This window comes from Triticum aestivum, chromosome 4A (assembly GCF_018294505.1).
Source record: "Triticum aestivum cultivar Chinese Spring chromosome 4A, IWGSC CS RefSeq v2.1, whole genome shotgun sequence".
Lineage (NCBI taxonomy): Eukaryota > Viridiplantae > Streptophyta > Magnoliopsida > Poales > Poaceae > Triticum > Triticum aestivum.
Window position 1 is genome coordinate 648,420,168 of NC_057803.1, and position 18,940 is coordinate 648,439,107.

At 41.9% G+C, this 18,940-nt stretch overlaps 1 protein-coding gene across 4 annotated transcripts in view; it reads right to left on the reverse strand.

Annotated features, from left to right (window-relative positions):
• Positions 1-1,406: 1,406 nt before the first annotated feature.
• LOC123087862 (kinesin light chain 3) overlaps positions 1,407-18,940 on the reverse strand; it is a 25,795-nt gene continuing 8,261 nt past the window's right edge. Inside the window, exons 7-18 of one of the 4 annotated variants that reach the window (XM_044509982.1) lie at positions 12,684-12,695; positions 11,926-11,991; positions 10,933-11,001; positions 10,804-10,860; positions 9,806-9,883; positions 9,321-9,418; positions 9,195-9,240; positions 8,703-8,830; positions 8,136-8,235; positions 7,558-7,620; positions 1,974-2,030; positions 1,407-1,846 (exon numbers count right to left, since the gene is read on the reverse strand). In XM_044509982.1, coding sequence (XP_044365917.1) covers positions 1,667-1,846; positions 1,974-2,030; positions 7,558-7,620; positions 8,136-8,235; positions 8,703-8,830; positions 9,195-9,240; positions 9,321-9,418; positions 9,806-9,883; positions 10,804-10,860; positions 10,933-11,001; positions 11,926-11,991; positions 12,684-12,695 — 954 coding nt within the window. In that variant the 3' untranslated portion in view covers positions 1,407-1,666. Of the gene's footprint in view, positions 1,847-1,973; positions 2,031-7,557; positions 7,668-8,135; positions 8,236-8,545; positions 8,604-8,702; positions 8,831-9,194; positions 9,241-9,320; positions 9,419-9,805; positions 9,884-10,803; positions 10,861-10,932; positions 11,002-11,925; positions 11,992-12,683; positions 12,696-18,940 lie in introns of those variants that run through there. The other 3 variants (XM_044509983.1, XM_044509984.1, XM_044509985.1) reach the window with 3 other exon arrangements.

An 18,940-nucleotide genomic window follows, 5' to 3' on the forward strand; every position in this document is an offset into this window, starting at 1 on the left:
AAACAAATTTAGAAAGAATAGAAAAAGAATGAAAGCACAACAAAAAAACGGAGAAGAGAAAAAGAAAAGAAACAAAAGAAAACATTGAAAACCAAAGAAGCAAATGAAAAAAGAAAAAATTAGAGAAGAAACAAGAAAACGAAAAAAAAAGAGGTGAAGAAAACAGAATAAGAAAGAAGAAAATGGAGAAAAGAAAAGAAAAAAAACCCAGTGAAAAGCCAATTCTTTTTTCCTTCTAATAGGTCGCGCCAAGGCGAAACAACATGTGGTTAGATGGTTAGAGGGATAGTGGTATCCCCAGCCCACCAGGGTTCAAATCCTGATGCTTGAATTATTCCTGAATTTCTTTCAAGATTTTGGGCGATACGTTTTCAGTGGGAGGAGACGTTCCCGTCGGCAACGAGACGCCTGAGATGACTTCGTAAATTTAATATGATATGCCGGATCAGTTTCTCGAAGGTGCTCATAAGGATAGAGCGTGCGTGTGTGTGTTTATTGGGATGAGTGTATGCATGTATATGTTAGCGCTTGCATCTGTGTTTCAAAAAAAAAAGGTTACGCCCAGATAGTTTAGCACAAACTTGATATTGTCCTAGTGGCTAGTAGGGCATCGACGTAGCCTGGACGTATATGAGGATCGAATCCCACGCACTCCTCTTTTTCACTCACTTTTTCAAAACAAAGTCGCTAATGGGCTAGCCCGATCGCAGCGAACCCTTTAGCAAGAGATCGCTACTGTCTCGCTGAATGCGTGAAATAGCTTTCACGCGTCTCCCGTAAATATTTTCCCTTCACCTCTTTTTCAAAGGAGGTAGCTGGACCGGCCCGCTAGGGGACCCGCGCGAGCGCCAGGAGCGCTAAGCGGCACCAAAAGTCACAGAATAGGAGCTCCCCATTGCATCCACATGATATGTTTTGCTTTTCTGTCATCATCTGATGCACTCGGGTAGCTTCCAAGAAGAATCATCTGGCATGCCATCGGGTACAACACCGCTTGCTTGAAGCTCGTTCAAGCATTCCAAATACAAGCAACATTGGCTGATCAGAAGAAGCACCAAACCCAATCCAGCAAAAAATGGGAACACGAGAAGAATTGAAATCTTACGGCTCAACACAAGGACAAAGGCAATTTCAAGAAATCTGTCGAGCTTGTGGGCGACGTGGATGTAATAACCATTCTACCAGGAACTATCCTACTCCCAACTTAGCAAGAATCAGACCCGTACCATCTGGATTGTGCAGTCCATAAATCAAAACCCGTACCTTATGTTGTGTACAAGATAAAAAAAAGTTCAAAACTTGAGGAACTCAAGATTTGGCATGATCACCTTAATCATCGCTAAGGAGACACTTGTATAAAAAATAGATATGGGAAGGGAAATTTGTCTAAAAATGATTGGAGGAGAGAAGGCCTCAATTGAAAATTTATAAACGCCGAGTGGATACATGCAAGAGTACCAACGAAATCAATAATGTATCTATCTTCGCCTTTGGTTTCTCTCATAACCAGTCAATACAAGACTTTGTATGACATGTTTTATTCCTCTAGGTCACCAACTACTCCCTCTGTCCCAGAATATAAGAACGTTTTTGACAGTATGCTAGTGTTAAAAACGTTCTTATATTTTGGGACGGAGGGAGTACTTCATATCACCCATAAAAAAGACTACTTCGTATTGTTCTCCTCGCCCAATTCCTTCACTATTCGCTGTGATTCACCAAGCAGACCCTGCATCTGCGGTGCATTCGAGATGTCTGGATCGTGCTGAACAATAAGCGTGAGGCTGTGCAAGCATTTCAGGTAGTGCTGCCTGAGGGCTTTCGACACCACGTTTCTTGTATGAGGCTGCAACAATTAGATATCGTGTCACAACGGCTGTTTAGTTCTTGTGCACTACAGATCCAACTGAACAGAAAGGCTGATGCTTCGTTGCGTGATTTTTGACAAATGTGGAGAAGGGTCTGACACAAACCTCGTTGTAAAGTGAAATACACCTGTGCAGAGCTTGTTCAACATGTTGATAATCAAACTGAAATGAAGCAATCCAAGTCAGCAAAAATAAAAACTGATAAAATTAAGTGATACTATAGGTAAATTAAGCATGAATTAACACAATGCAGAGGAAAGTTGATCAAGTACAGAAAAAATAAAACTATGTCTATTTAACACAAATTAAAGCCTGGAATTTGTAACTTCCAACTATGAATCAAATGTTTCCCATAATATAAAATACAAAAATAACCACCGAGACCACTGTGATTAGTGGCCGAATTTCAAAGGGAAAATCGATCAATTTATAAGTCTCTTTCCGTATTGAAAAAAGCATCAGTGTTATATAGGACCTTTCCAAAATTATTTTTAAAATGGATGCACAATTTAGTATATCGAGCACCTATGAGAGGTTTATCTGGCCATATGAATAGCCGACATGTGTCTGATATGCGTACTGTTAAGTATATATGTTGTGTTTGTCTTGTACAGGCCCAGGCCCATAGTCTAGAGTGAGGCCCAGGCCCATGTAACCTTGTATATCTCTCTCTCCTCCTCAATACAGAAAACTGTTCGGTCATTCTCTCTTCCTCACGTTCTCTAACATGGTATCAGACCAGGACCAAACCCTAGTCCCTCTTCCAGCCGCCACCCATGAAATCGCCGCCGGTGAGGTGATTCAGGCGGATTTGTCTGGTGAGGAGACATCCACATCGCTGCCCCATCCCATCTTCGTCATCAACCTGTAGGAGCTGCTCTCCAGCAGCTCCTCTGTGTGTCCTCACAGCTACTCTGTGAGAATACTTCCCCTGCCCTCCAGCAGCCATCTCCAGCAAGCTCTTGGTGCCTTCCCTGCTCTACAGCAAGCTCCAGGCGTTCCCTCTCCTATATAGCAAGATCCAGCAAGCTCCTCCTTCTATCCAGTGAGATCCAGCAAGCAGCAGCCAGCCTAGTGGGTTGCTGCTCCTGTTTGTGGCTGTCTGCTGCTCATCTCTTGTTGCTGCCTGCAGCTGCTATCAAATTGGGTGTTTCCAGCTGCTGGCCGCTCACCACTATGGCAAGAAATGATTTCGGATTTGGTTCTTTGATCATAGATATCAAGCTTGATGGTTCAAACTACAGGGAATGGGCATTTTCTGCCCGGACTGTCTTGAGGACGGCTGGTTTTGTTTCTCATCTGACAGATGATCCACCTAGTCCAAATGATGATGCAGCAAGGAAGTCTTGGCAAAAGATCGATGATCGTGTGATGGGAGTTTTAATTCTGGGTGTTGAACCCTCACTCCGAATGAGTCTTGAGCATCACACTTCAGCTAAAGAGATATGGAAGCACTTTGAGCAGCGCTACCTTCAGCCCAGCAGTGCACTTCATTTCTCCTGGTTGCAGAATTTACACAACACTCGGCAGCCAGAAGACATGTCCATAGAAGAGTACTATGGAGCTTTCACTCGCATCACTGGGCAGCTAGGTTCCATGGTTCCAAAGGGTAATTCTGGTTGTGAGTCATGTGCAGCGAAGGAAAAGTACGACCATCAAACTCTCATGTTTCAGTTTGTGATGGGTCTCAAGCCAGACTTTGAGAACATTCGCACTCAATTGCTTGGTCGTACGACTCCTCCCACCTTGACAGAGGCACTTGCTAGCTTGATCGCTGAGGAGACTCGTCTCCGTTTTCTTGGGACTACTTCTGCGCAGACTCTACACACTAGTGTTCTGGCTTTTCCTCAGCGGCCAGGTGCCTCCAAGGGCACACCTTCAGCTGTCATCTGCTCGTTCTGCAAGAAGGCAGGACACCATAGAGATGGTTGTTTCAAGCTTCATCCAGAGCTGTTAGCTGAGTTTCAGGCTAGACGGGCCCTCAATCAGCAGCGTCGTGCACCCCAGGCTCCTTATCAGCAGCAAGCGAGGGGTGCTTCTGCATCTGTTCTCTCTCAGCCCGCCGTTGCTGCAACCCAGCCTTGGGTTCTGGACTCTGGAGCTTCTTTCCATGTGACCTCTGATCGCTCTCAGCTTGTGTCTTGCCAGCCAGTGCGGGATGGTGCCTCTGTTCAGACTGCTGATGGTACACCTTGTTCTATTACTCATCAGGGTTCTCTTTGCACATCCAAGTTTTCTGTTCCTGCCATCTCCTTTGCTCCAGAGCTGTCCATGAATCTTATGTCTGTTGGCCAGCTTGCTGATATGAACTACTTTGTTGGTTTTGATGACTCATTTTGTTATGTGCAGGACCGTCAGAGCAAGAGGGTCATTGGAACTGGCCATCGCCGTAGAGGATCCACATCCCTCTACATCCTTGACACCTTACACCTTCCTTCAGCTTCCACCACATCCACGTTCCGGATGGTTGCATCAACATCAAGATCCACTTCGTCGTTTTCTTTTGCCCAGTGGCACCATCGCTTAGGTCACTTGTGTGGTTCTCGTTTATCTACCCTTGTTCGACAAGGTGTTTTGGGTCATGTTTCCATAGATGCTGGTTTTCACTGTAAGGGTTGTAAGCTAGGGAAACAAATACAGCTTCCATACTCTTCCAGCACTACTCATTCTAGTCATCCTTTTGATTTAGTGCACTCTGATGTATGGGGTCCTTCCCCCTTTGTTTCAAAAGGTGGCCACAAACATTATGTCATATTTGTTGATGATCACTCTCGACATACTTGGGTCTATTTTATGAAGCATCGTTCTGAGTTGTTTTCTATATATAAGGCTTTTGTACATATGGTCCATACTCAGTTTTCCAGTGCTGTTCGTGTTTTTCGTTCTGACTCCGGGGAGGGGGGGGGTATCTATCTACTGCTTTTCGCGAGTTTCTCTCATCTGAGGGTACTCTCCCTCAGCTTTCATGCCCTGGTGCCCATGCTCAGAATGGTGTTGCTGAGCGTAAGCATCGCCATATTGTTGAGACAGCTCGTACCCTTCTGATTTCTTCCTTTGTCCCCACTCATTTTTAGGGTGAAGCTATCTCAACTGCTGTTTATCTTATCAATCTCCAACCTTCTACTCGCCTTGAGGGCAAGTGTCCTGGTGAGGTTTTGTTTGGTTCTCCTCCCACGTATGACCACCTCCGTGTCTTTGGTTGTACTTGTTATGTTCTTTTAGCACCTCGTGAGCGTACCAAGTTGACTGCTCAGTCTGCTGAGTGTGTCTTCCTTGGATATAGTCTTGAACATAAGGGCTACCGTTGCTATGATTCTTCTGCTCGCCGCATTCGCTTTTCTCGCGATGTCACTTTTGTTGAGGATCAACCCTTCTTCTATTCCCCTTCCACTAAACCATCATCCTCAACTTCTTTAGAGTCTACCTCGTTTCTTTCACTTCCACCTATCTTTTTAGATGAGTCCATAGCTGAACAACCTTCCTCTGTCCTAACATCAGAACCATCTCCACCACATGTTTCATCTCCTTCCTCACCAGCTCCTTTCTCTCTTCCACTAGCTCCACCTCTAGATAGTCTTCCTTTCCATTACACTCGTCGTTATTCTACTCCTCCAGCCAGTACTTTCCATTACACTCGTCGTTCTAAAGTTCCATGTGACACGCAGTCATCTATGCCTTTGTCTTCTACTCCTGTAGTACACTACTACTGATCCTTGCACTGACGGCTCTTCTCTAGCAACGCGATACAAGAAGGACCTGTATGCAGGGGTTGTTTCTGAGCCTAGTACCTATCAGGAGGCAGTTGTGTCACCTGAGTGGCAATTGGCTATGTCTGAGGAGCTTGCAGCCTTAGAGCGTACTGGTACATGGGATTTGGTACCATTACCTCCTCGTTCAGTCCCTATCACTTGCAAATGGGTGTATACGGTTAAAACCAAGTCAAATGGTTCTGTGGAACGCTACAAGGCTCGCCTTGTTGCAAGAGGTTTTCAGCAGTCTCATGGGAAAGATTATGATGAGACGTTTGCTCCTGTTGCTCACATGACTTCAGTTCGAACTCTAATTGCTGTGGCTGCTACTCGGTCATGGAAAATTTACCACATGGATGTGAAGAACGCCTTCCTTCATGGTGATTTACATGAGGAGGTTTATATGCAGCCACCTCCAGGTATCAAGGTTCCATTAGGTCATGTTTGTCGTCTTCGAAAGGCTCTTTATGGGCTTAAGCAAGCCCCTCGTGCCTGGTTTGAGCGGTTCAGTTCTGTGATTCAAGCTGCCGGTTTTTCTCCTAGCGAACATGACCCTGCACTCTTCATTCATACATCTGAGCATGGCCGTACATTGCTTCTACTTTATGTAGATGACATGTTGATCACTGGAGATGATGTTGGGTATATTGATTTTGTTAAGAAAAAATTGAGTGAACAATTTAAGATGTCAGATTTGGGGTCTCTCAGCTATTTTCTCGGGATTGAGGTTGAGCACACCGATGATGGTTACTATATCTCCCAGCAAAAGTACACTCAGGATTTGATTCTTCGCTCAGGTCTCACTGACACGCGCATTGCTGCTACACCTATGGAGCTTCATCTGCAGTTGCGTCCTACTGATGGCACTCCTCTTGAGGATCCCTCTCGCTACCGTCACATCGTCGGCAGTCTAGTGTACCTCACAGTGACCAGACCTGACATCGCACATGCAGTCCATATTCTCAGTCAATTTGTCTGTGCTCCCACCTCAGTTCATCATGGTCACCTATTCCGAGTCCTTAGGTATTTAAGGGGAACTACATCTCGCCGCTTGTTCTATGCTAATTCCAGTCAGCTCCAGCTTCATGCTTACTCTGATTCCACTTGGGCGAGTGATCCTATTGATCGTCGCTCGGTCACTGGCTATTGCATATTTCTTGGTACATCTCTCATTGCATGGAAATCAAAGAAGCAAACTGCCGTGTCTCGCTCCAGCGCCGAGGCAGAGCTTAGGGCTCTCTCTACTACTACAACAGAGATTGTATGGCTTCGCTGGCTATTGGATGATCTTGGTGTCTTATGTCATACACCAACACCTCTTCTTTGTGACAGCACTGCTGCTATTCAGATTGCTAATGACCCAGTCAAGCATGAGTTGACCAAACACATTGGTGTGGATGCATTTTTCACTCGATCTCATTGTCAACAATCCACTGTTAAGCTACAATATGTCCCATCAGAGCTTCAAGTCGCAGATTTCTTCACCAAGGCACAAACTAGAGATCAGCATAGGTTTCACACTCTCAAACTTGGTGTATCAGATGCTCCTGACCCACCTTAAGTTTGAAGGGGGGTGTTAAGTATATATGTTGTGTTTGTCTTGTACAGGCCCAGGCCCATAGTCTAGAGTGAGGTATGTTGTGTTTGTCTTGTACAGGCCCAGGCCCATAGTCTAGAGTGAGGCCCAGGCCCATGTAACCTTGTATATCTCTCTCTCCTCCTCAATACAGAAAACTGTTCGGTCATTCTCTCTTCCTCACGTTCTCTAACACGTACATCATCAATTTAGAAGTATCCATGCTTCATATGTTCCAGAGGAAGCCTTATCAAGGAGTACCAACTTCTAGAACAGGCATTGTTATATTACAGGCAAACAAATAAACAGTACAACATATAATTAGGTCATTGCCATATTAATAAATGAAGTATTGGAAAAATACCGCTGGTGCCTGTATTCTCTTTCTTGCAGCTTCAAGAAGTCCAACAACTTCAAGTGCTTGCAACTATAACAGCAAAGTATCAATAAGAAAACTGGGATTCATGCATCTACCTAGTCAAGAAGATAACAATAATAATAGTGTTAATAAATCAATTTCCAATGTTTCACAATCCTAGGTACAGCACTGCCACATCAGGTTACAACTAAATTCAAGTATGGTGGGAGATCATTCTTATGCAGAAAATTTCAGATAAGATGCTAGTTATCTCCTCATGGAACATGGGGTTGACATAACATCCTTATCATACAAAATCCCACAACAAAGGTAAAGGCAACCTGATGCTACATGGGAGCTTTATGGTAACTTTGATCAGCTTGAAAATTTAAAGCACCAATGGCTTAAAAATGCAATCCTAAGAGTTACCAACAGAATTAATTCTTAACTGATGGAAAGAAAAATAAATAAACATGAAAGCAGGTGAAAATTGTAAAACTGGCAGTAGAAGGGGTTGAGCATCATGAACAGGGTAGCATATAATAAGATAAATCCCTCAGGGTGAGTAGGAAGTAGAAACATACAAGTACAACTATTGCCCCAATCTTCTCTCTTTCCATGGCAAATGTGCTATTTAATTTTTTCCGATTCTCCCTTGAAGGATTCAATATTCCTTCCGTTATCCTACCATGATGAAATATTGAAGACTTCAGTAACATTAAGCAATTCATTGGGCTACTTACCAGTATTCTAGGCAATAAATGTAATAAACATGTACAATGCAACACCATAGAAGGGATAACTCAAGTATAGAATAGCAATGAAGGCAGGCTTCAGTCAAACAGACCTGTGAATTAGATACCACCATTTTTTTATTTGAAATTTTGAGTTGAAATTTCACCAATGAAACAGTTCAGCTAATCTTTATGGGTAACATAAAATATGCCACCAGCAAATTTAATGGTGAAATCATAGAGGCCAACAAGAAGAATACCTTTCAAAGGGATTAATCCTCAAATTTGAGAAAATCCTCGAGATTTCACTACAGTAATCTATGACATATGAAAACAAAACCACCTTTTGATGTGCTTCATGGGTTTATGGAGATAAAAACTCGGAACATACAAAAAAATGGAGCTAAATGGCAATACCTTATTGAATCATTGACAAGTTGTTTTGCCTTGACAAGGTGAGGCGTAGACAGATCATTGTTTACCTTGATATCACTAGTAATTTTAAGCAAAGTTAGCCTTGCCAAGTGTACCAATATACCTGCTACCTATAACAATGAGACCAGCATACAATAGGTAATCAATCACAGATAGAATGCAATTGTTCAACATAAATATATCTTTAGATTTCAAAAGCCAGTTCAGATTGGCCGCAGCTATGTGGTGGGTATCAGGCTCCAGGGTTATAGGCCACGTGAGCCAAGCCATCCTAGGCAGGCCATATGGGTCAATCCCATCTACATATATCAGACTTAACAACGAAATCTTAAGATGCATGCAACTTTAAGAGTTTCCATGTAACAAAGCTTGTGATATATACTACCAAGTGTGACCATTAAGATAAACTGGTCACGATGACATTCTGTTATAATCAAGAATTGGCTCAAAACCAAATACAAGGCAATGGCAAACCTCAAAATGATCTTCAGAGAGAATCTTCCTTCTGACAGTGAGGCATCTGAATATCATAAACAATTGAAACCTGTAAGTAAGAAAACTTTAAAAATAGCCAAGGAGCTTAACGAACAACATTTTTACCTTTCCAATAGTTCTTCTGATTCCTTCAAATTCCCTATGTTTTGAAGAGTAACACTTAAGGTTTCGGCTGCGGCTGTAGTATCCAACGAATTCCATCCCTACCAAACAGTTCCACAGATATATTTCAGTAGTTTACGTGTCATGGACTGATCACTGATGTCTATGGCAATATGGTTTCATGCTCTACATTGGGCCACTTAATCATTTATACACGCAGATCGTACTGAGTACTGAGGCAGCATTCCACATGATAACTTTGAGATGTTCGGATATAGAAATGAAAGTAAAATAGTGTCCCCTCATTTTCGGGATTCACGTCAACTTCAGTCAGTTTGGTATTTACTAAAACCAAATAGTATTTCCGTTTCATACCGTATTTACCGAACTAAACTAACTGGATGCACAAGCCTATGATTTAAGGCTCATATCAACTTCACATGACAGACCACTGAAGAAAGTATATGTTTAAAGCTATATAAGCATACCTTCGAAAGCTCCAGATTATGTAATATCTTCCTTTGCAAATTTTCAGCTTCAGCCAGTTGCTTTGACTTCACCAACTCCTAAAAAACAGTATATTAAACAAGAGCAAAAAATGCGCTCAAGGATGAAGTAAAATCACAAACAAGAATCACAGAGCAGAACTGGTCAGAGCATGCCATAAGAGAACTTAAGAAGAGTATGTACTCATTGCAGAGAACTTAAGAAGAGTGATCAGCAAACACATTTTTTAAGTTTAGTATGCCAATATCTGCATTTAGATAGAAGAAATGCTTTCAGCAAGGCAGATTTAAATAAGAGAAAGTACATCAGAGGCCGTTGTTTTTCATTGAATACTGCAGAAACTAAGAATTAGGGATCTGAAGAATAATTTAGCATATCAATTGGGGACACTTTAGGTGTCATCTAAAATTTCCACTCTCTGCCCACCTCTAAAATGTTCTTCCAACTGATTGTACATAATCACGCTAAATATTTTACTAAAGGATCCTTGAACCTTGAAAGGAAGCCACGATAAAAGAGACCTCTAAATTGGATGCTAGCCTCATGCTTTGACGTATAAACCCGTGCAAGCTAACCCTCTCCCTCTCTCCCCAGGTGAAGATCAAGGTGTGCCTGAAAGTGTTGTTTTGCTCACCGTCAAATATCGGTGTCGCATTGTATTTATATTTTAAATATGTAACTTCTGGCATTCATGGCATGTGTTTGTTTTGTTTCCAGTTTCCTACCCTGACGATGCTTTTGCCCTTGTTTGTTTTGTATTCAGTTTCAAATCTGTCCGCATGGGTGTGTAACTCTGTTCCTGCCTTTTCAATACAACAGAACACAAAGCTTCTGCGTTTTCTTGAGAGAAAAGAAACATCAAAGAGCATGGCTACAGCATTTCTTTTATAAACATCAACATAGTAGAAACCCCTATGCATAAGTTTGGAAAGCATAGTGGTTTATTGAGAGCTATAACATATTTGATAAAGGTGCTTACCAAAGAGAGAAACTTCATTCTTTGTATGCACGCAGGTGATTCGCCAAGTCCAGCTTCCTAATTAGCCCTCGTTAAACCCTTTCATGCACAAAAAAGAGATTAAGATCTACTCCTAAATGATAAACATACCTCAAGTATCCTAATAGACTCTCGAATAAGAGCTTCTGCATCTTTTCCTTTTCCTTGTTGACTTAAAACCTACGAACAGGAAAAGATATGTTTAGCCTTTTCTGGGACAACACAGTTAGAAAGCTTGAAAATGCATTTCTCTGGTAAATAGTTGCAAATGGTTCCATCTATTTAGGAGACTGTAAAAATTAGGGAAATGCTCAAGAAAACACAGTTTAGAGTGAGCTCAAAAAGGGCATAAGCGCTTCAATAAGGGTGAAAGTGTGAGCCTTGAAGATAGAACATTTAATATTTACTCGATGACATGTGGGGTCATTAGAATAAGTCACCCGCATATCAGTAATATCGTCCAAACCACCCTCATCCATTTATTCACCCATCACTTGTGTCCTCGGTCATGATTAACAAAGCTCGCAAAAAGGAAAATTTTAAAACTACGTGACTCTCTCGCACCAAAACTGTTGCACTCTCGCCTAGCTGCCCCGTTCATCCGCGGAAAAAAAGAGGTCACATGTTTTATTTCCTGTGAAATTGATGGCAATAGGGTATGGTTCACTGTTCATCTTTTCTCCATTCCAAGCAGCAACTTGAAAAGAGTTTTTCCATAGGAATCAGTTCCTTCGGAGTTTTCTTTGAAATTCATTGAATCAAAATGGGGCCTAATTAATATCCATGTAGTTTACATAGTTTCCGCTTCCAAAAAACAGTGTCACCATGTCAGATATGCTTGGTTATGTTTAGCTAGGTGAGTGTGTGTCGTATCTGGCTAAGGGGCTAGGAAAGAAAATACATAGTTTCCACCAAACAGTGCCAGCTTTGGAGTGTGGCCTGTGGGGCTCAGGAGCTAGTTTAGCTTAGGTGTATGCCTGCTGTATCTGGTTTCCGTTAATTAACTCAAATGAAATACAAAGCTCCTGCCCTTCCAGAAAGATGTCTCTGAAAAGAATAAGAGAATATAGAACACTAACTTATACAGTAACAGAGCAGTTGTACCTTGGCAAGAAGGTACATTGTATTTGCATAATCTGGGTTACCAAGCCCCATAACACGTCCTTCTATCTACAAAAAGTTCAAAATTATGAGCTAGAGCTACAAAACATAAACTACCTACCGTGAAAAATTTATCCAGATATATTATTTCTGAACAAAGGATAGCACATACAATTTTTACTCATCAGTAACTGGTATGTACAAATACTCCCTCCGTCCCATAATATAAGATCGTTTTGCAAGCTGCTTTAGCTTGTAAAACGATCTTATATTATGGGACAGAGGGAGTATTTGATTATTCAGAGAAAACAAATAAAGATAAAGTCAGCAGAATACATACTACACAAGAGGGAAAAGGACAATACAGTAGCTCTTCTTGGATGAAACATTAACACAGTATTCACATGGAAGAATAGCTAAAGTTTGTATTCATACAAAAGACCAACTGATGCTTGGTCATACTGGCCTTCATAGGTAAATTGGAAGAGCTTTTCATGTACATATCATCGATTTACATGCACATATTTTCTAGTGCTTTGCCGAGTGTGCCATGACAAGATGTCGGATATATTTCTATCACAGTTTATCATTTTGTCTACTTGTGTGCCATGTGTCAAACAATAGACAATATTGAAGTAGTGTACTGCCTTACCCAAATGTTGTAATATTAATAATCTTACTGGCATAGACACACATGATATTAAAATAACGAATGTGAAACATGCAAAGGAAATGGAGGGTAGAGAATTAATGTTCAGTACCTTCAAAGCACGCTGCAAAAAGAAACAACAGAAACAGAAAATAATATAAGAAGCAAGTTTAAACTGAAGAAAACATGCATCAAATAATACAAAATGATGCAATAAATATATTGAAAATTAAAATGGCTAAACATGTTTTCCTTTTCAAGATTGTATTGTAATATTGTTCCACAAGCAGTTCCTTAATTTTTTATGTTGCACATGGTTAGAACAAGCACAACTCAAATAAGTAGAGAAGCTTAAATTAGTGAACTGTAACAGCAAGACAGAAAATGGGCACCATGTGCAACCGAAAATGAGTATCTAGATGATAACTTTTGCAGTGTTGTGGATGCTATGTTTTTTTTAAGAAATTCTATGATATATAAACTGGTATGTTTCTCTGAGAAATCCTTTGATTCCTATCTGTAGACCCAGGAGCGGCGTACCAGCGATGTGTTCCTGTGTTGTGGCGTCGCTCAGAAGCAGACAGCTTCAAGCCTCTCCTTGTCTAGGTCAGCAAGCCACTTGATTGGTACGGGCCTGGGCCACATGGGTCATCAGTGATGGGCCGTACATACAACACTCCCCCTCACGAGTGATAGATATCTATCATTCCCATCTTGTCACACGCTAAGCTGCATTCTCTGGTTCCAAGTCTTTCAGTCAAACAATCTGCAATGTGAACCACATGCTCTACCTTGATAATCCCAAATCCAGCTTTTCTTTGATAAAGAATCTGTCTATCTCCACATGTTTGTTCTATCATGTTGAACTTGTTAAGCTTCATGCACTAGCCAACGCAACCAAAAGTCTGAACTGATGGAAAGGGCCAGGCAATCCACATATACACTTCAACACCCCCTCTCACGTGTGATGCGGGAAGTCAACACATGGATAGACTCACGTATGGCTCAAGAGGCCTATACATGTGGACACAAAGGGGGGAAGAACAATTTTTCGATAAACTACGAAAGCCAGGACTTGAACTTAAGACCTTAGGCTCTGATACCATGTTCAGCTTCATGCACTAGCCAATGCAACCAAAAATCCGAACTGATGGAAAGGGCTAGGGAATCCACATATACACTTCAACAGAACTAGGTTGTTTGCTATATTAATTGCCGACTTGTTGTCACACCATACGTTCTAATAGATTCCTTGTCTATAGCAACTCACCCAGTCCCTAAGACATATCTCTGTATTTAGCCTCCGCAGTTGATTTCGAAACAGCTGATTGTTTCTTGCTTCTCCAAGACACTAGATTTCCTCTTGCGAAACCACAATGGCCTGAAGTTGATCTGTTGTCATCAACCAACTAGCCCAATCAACATCATAATAACCATCTATAACAAGGTGTCCACAACTCTTGAACAACAACCCTTCCCCAAGAGTACCTTTCAAGTATCTCGAGATTCCATGTACTGCCACAAGATGTTCACTTCTAGGCTCATGGATGTAACTAGTCGCAACACTTACTACAAATGCAACGTGTGGTCATGTACGACAAATCTTCCCACCAATAGCTAATACTTCTGTTTAGCCACAAGATCACCAAATTGGCAGTCACTTTGTAGTTTTGATCAATTAGGGATGAAGCTGCTCGAAAGCCCAACATGCCAACATCACAGAGAAGGTCCAAGGCATACTTTCTTTGAGAAAGAGCTATTCCTTTTCCAGACATGGCCATTTGTATACCAAGGAAGTACTTGAGTCGACCAAGATCTTTAACTTCAAAGGCCTTACTCAGACACTTCTTTGATCTTGCTATCTATACGTCATCCTTCTCCGATGATAATGATATCTACATAAACTACACGAATGATTATTTTCCCTTTAGAGTGTCTATTAAACAATGTATGATCACCATTGCATTGTCCATACCCCATGTGACACACTGCCTGTCTATACTTGCCAAACAAAGCTCTTGGAGATTACTTCAGCCCGTAAAGGGCTTTCTTGAGCCTACATGCCTTGCAAGCAGTCTTAGAAGTCAAGAACCCAGGTGGGATCTCCATGTAAACCCCCTTCTACAAGTCCCCATGCAAGACCACCCAAAATTTGGTGCACAGGAGATCAGAATCCTCATAGCATTCATCTTCGCTACTGGAGCAAAGGTCTCATCATAGTCAATGCAATGCACCAACGATGGTACATCAGTGGGCCAAACCAAAGAAAGACCGTCTCTTTGACGACGTGGTCATGCGGATATGATCCAACAAAAGAGATGTTGAAGAATATGCCCTACTCAAGGAGTCAAGCACTTGATCAAAACTAAATCATCCCACGACATGAGCACATAGGAAAGATGAAGAGAAGGATAATCAACACTAACAAAAATATTTCCTACTAGTAAGCACCCCACTAACTCACACGTCATTCTTGCATCTCACTGCCACTATGCCCGAGAAATGGCAGAAAGCAAAAGGTATGAACCTTGTAATCTTTTCTATACAGGAAAACAAACCCTCTTCAGAGCTAAACATTGTGGGGTACTGCTGTCAGCAGAACATTCCCTAGTGTGTAAGCGAATTTGAAGGTGATAAAAGGCAATGAAGTATTCCAACGGTCCGCCACGACACTCGCCCCATGGCAGAAAAACCCTTCACCAAGCAGCGGAGCTCAGCATTTCCACCACACCGATGCCTCCGATCTCCCCCATGGTTCCCTTTCCCGAGAAGCAGCTTATCTTGGCCGTTGGACCGCGTATAAATAGCCACGGGCATGCAAGGCAAGACCCCTATTTCTTCACCTTCCTCCCCTCCCACATAGGCATGCGATCTTCTCCATGGTCGGCAGCAAGGTCTCCCCGCCCATGCTCAGCAGCATAGCTCCCATCCTGCGTGTCACCGTCGAGATCGCGCCCGAGCACCCCCGATTTGCTTATCTCTGTCCGTGCATTCGTTTTCGTCGGGATACATATGATGCACTTCACATGGTGTTTTGATGCGTTTGGTTTGGTTTTTGTGGCAGAGATAGCGCCCATGGTGAACCTTTTTTGGCGTCGGATCAATGTCGCATAGGTTGTGTGTACTTGGAAAAGTTTTGTGTTCCCACGTAGAGAAATGTTTGTGCTGCGAATTGTTGTGACACATGCACGCCTCGCTTCACGGTTTTCTATGATGTTTTCCTCTTGATTCATAATCATAAGAGTCTATGCAGAAAAACAATTAATGTTATCTCTTCTATTACTTTTTCGGCTTATCATTTTTACTTGCTTTGAAGAGCTAATTTTGGAGTATGTTCATAAGCATCCAACAACAACAACAACAACAACAACAAAGCCTTTAGGCCCTGTTTGTTTGGGCTTTTGCTTCTGCTTTTGCAGCTTTTCCATTTTGGCCAAAAAGCCATAAAAGCTCCTAAATAGGTGCTTTTGCAGCTTTTCCACTTTAGTCAAAAAGCCACAAAAGCTCCTAAATAGGTGCTTTTGGAGCTTTTATGGCGTTTGGAGAAGCTCCAAAAGCACCTATTTAGGAGCTTTTATGGCTTTTTGGCCAAAATGGAAAAGCTGCAAAAGCAAAAGCAAAAGCCCAAACAAACAAGGCTTTAGTCCCAAACAAGTTGGGTAGGCTAGAGGTGAAACCCATAAGATCTCGCGACCAACTCATGGTTCGAGCACATGGATAGCAAGCTTCCACGCGCCCCTGTCCATAGCTAGTTCTTTGGTGATACTCCAATCCTTCATATCTCTCTTTACGGACTCATCCCATGTCAAGTTCGGTCTACCCCGACCTCTCTTGACATTCTCCGCACGCTTTAGCCGTCCGCTATGCACTGGAGCTTCTGGAGGCCTGCGCTGAATATGCCCAAACCATCTCAAACGATGTTGAACAAGCTTCTCTTCAATTGGTGCTACCCCAACTCGATCTCGTATATCATCATTCCGGACTCGATCCTTCCTCGTGTGGACACACGTCCATCTCAACATACGCATCTCCGCCACACATAACTGTTGAACATGTCGCCTTTTAGTCGGCCAACACTCAGCGCCATACAACATTGCGGGTCGAACCGTCGTCCTGTAGAACTTGCCTTTTAGCTTTTGTGGCACTCTCTTGTCATAGAGAATGCCAGAAGCTTGGCGCCACTTCATCCATCCAGCTTTGATTCGATGGTTCACATCTTCATCAATACACCCATCCTTCTGCAGCATTGACCCCAAATATCGAAAGGTGTCCTTCTGAGGCACCACATGCCCATCAAGGCTAACCTCCTCGCGCCTAGTAGTACTGAAACCGCACATAATGTACTTGGTTTTAGTTCTACTAAGCCTAAACCCTTTCGATTCCAAGGTTTGTCTCCATAACTCTAACTTCCTATTTACCCCGTCCGACTATCGTCAACTAGCACCACATCATCCGCAAAGAGCATACACCATGGGATATCTCCTTGTATATCCCTTGTGACCTCATCCATCACCAAGGCAAAAAGATAAGGGCTCAATGCTGACCCCTGGTGTAGTCCTATCTTAATCGGTAAGTCATCAGTGTCGACATCACTTGTTCGAACACTTGTCACAACATTATCGTACATGTCCTTGATGAGGGTAATGTACTTCGCTGGGACTTTGTGTTTCTCCAAGGCCCACCATATGACATTTCGCGGTATCTTATCATAGGCCTTCTCAAGGTCAATGAACAACATCTTTGAGGGCGCAGAATAGGTGTACTAAATAGTGGTATTTCCGATACTTTCCTCGTTTTGTTGAAATTATGCTGCAATCGGATAGTTATGGTCAATGAATTGGCTAGAATAATTTCATGTATCTTAAATGGGGACTCGGATAATTGGTTTCTAGTTTTTACTGCATCCTGCAAAGGAATTAAAGTTTCTAGCGTTTTACTCACTTTATTTTTAAGTTTTTTGCAGCGAATATATGTGGGTTTTACGCATTCAAGAAGGGACACCGGCTGGATCAGAGTTCCATCGGTCGCAGAGTCAAGCGGTTCAAGACGGCTCTGCTCCAATGACTTGATATGGTGAGACACAATCTCTATGGCTCCATGTATTTTGCATGCTCTTGCGTATGTGGTGTTTCCTTCATTAGTTTCATTCATTTCAGTTCATTTCTAGTTGCTTGCTGTTTTTGGCTTGCTTGTGCCTTTATTTGCCTCGCATGGCTTGCAATTTTCACCTTGCTGTGCAACCAAAGTATGTAGCTAGTAGCTTCATTACTTGCTTGATAAAGCTTTAACAAATTGCTAAGTGGATAAGTGTATCGCTTTGATTGGCTATCGGTCTCAAATTCAATTTACACTATGCTGGAAAACAAGCCAATACAAGAGAACTAGTAGCTTGATTGATATCTCAATGTATGAGTGATTAAAATGCTCATAAAAAATGCGGTTGAATTGGATGGTGTTTGCCTACTTGTAGCTTGTATTTGGAGCTTGGATGATGTTTTATGACTCCTCAATTCATTTGATTTCAATTCAATAAAATTGTAATTGTGTGATAAGATGATAATTAGCCGATGCCCAAGGTGGTTAAATTGGTATTTGTTAGGAGATGTCATGAAACAAGTATGCAAGCTGAATTTATTAATTATGTTACTCCAGAAGTAGTGTAATGCCACAATTATGTTACTCCAGATGATATGATGCATCCTTTGCTCATTTTTATTTTATATGTACATGTGGTAAGTTCTAGTTGCTTATTGATTGAGAGAAATCCACCACATATCCTTTTATTCGGGAAACGAACCGAAATGAAGGAAACACCACATACGCTAGAGTATGCAAAATACATAGAGCCATGGAGATTGCATCTCACCTTCTCAAGTCATTGGAGCAGAGCAATCTTAAACTGCTGACTCCGTGACCAACAGAATTGTGATCCAAACGGTGTGCCTTCTTCAACGCGTAATACCTACCTATGTTCATAGCAAAAAGGTAATCTAAAAATAAAACAAGCAAAACGCCAAAACTTCCATTTACTTTGTAGGATGTAGTACAAACTAGAAACCAATTATTTGAGTCCCCATTTGAGATATCTAAAACTACTCTAGCGAAACCAATTGACCATAACTATATGATTGCAATATGATTTCAAACAAAACGAGGAAAGTATCGGAAATACCACTATCTAGTACATCTAACTGCTCCTTCAAGTGTTAAACACAACCGAAATGAACAAGTAATACGTATGGCTAATCGTGAAGCAAAATCTAATGCGTAAACTACAAACATACTCCAAAATTAGCTCTCCAAAGCAAAAAAAAAAAGACAAACCAGAAACTTCCTCCAGGAAATCACACAAACTACTTTTCTACATAG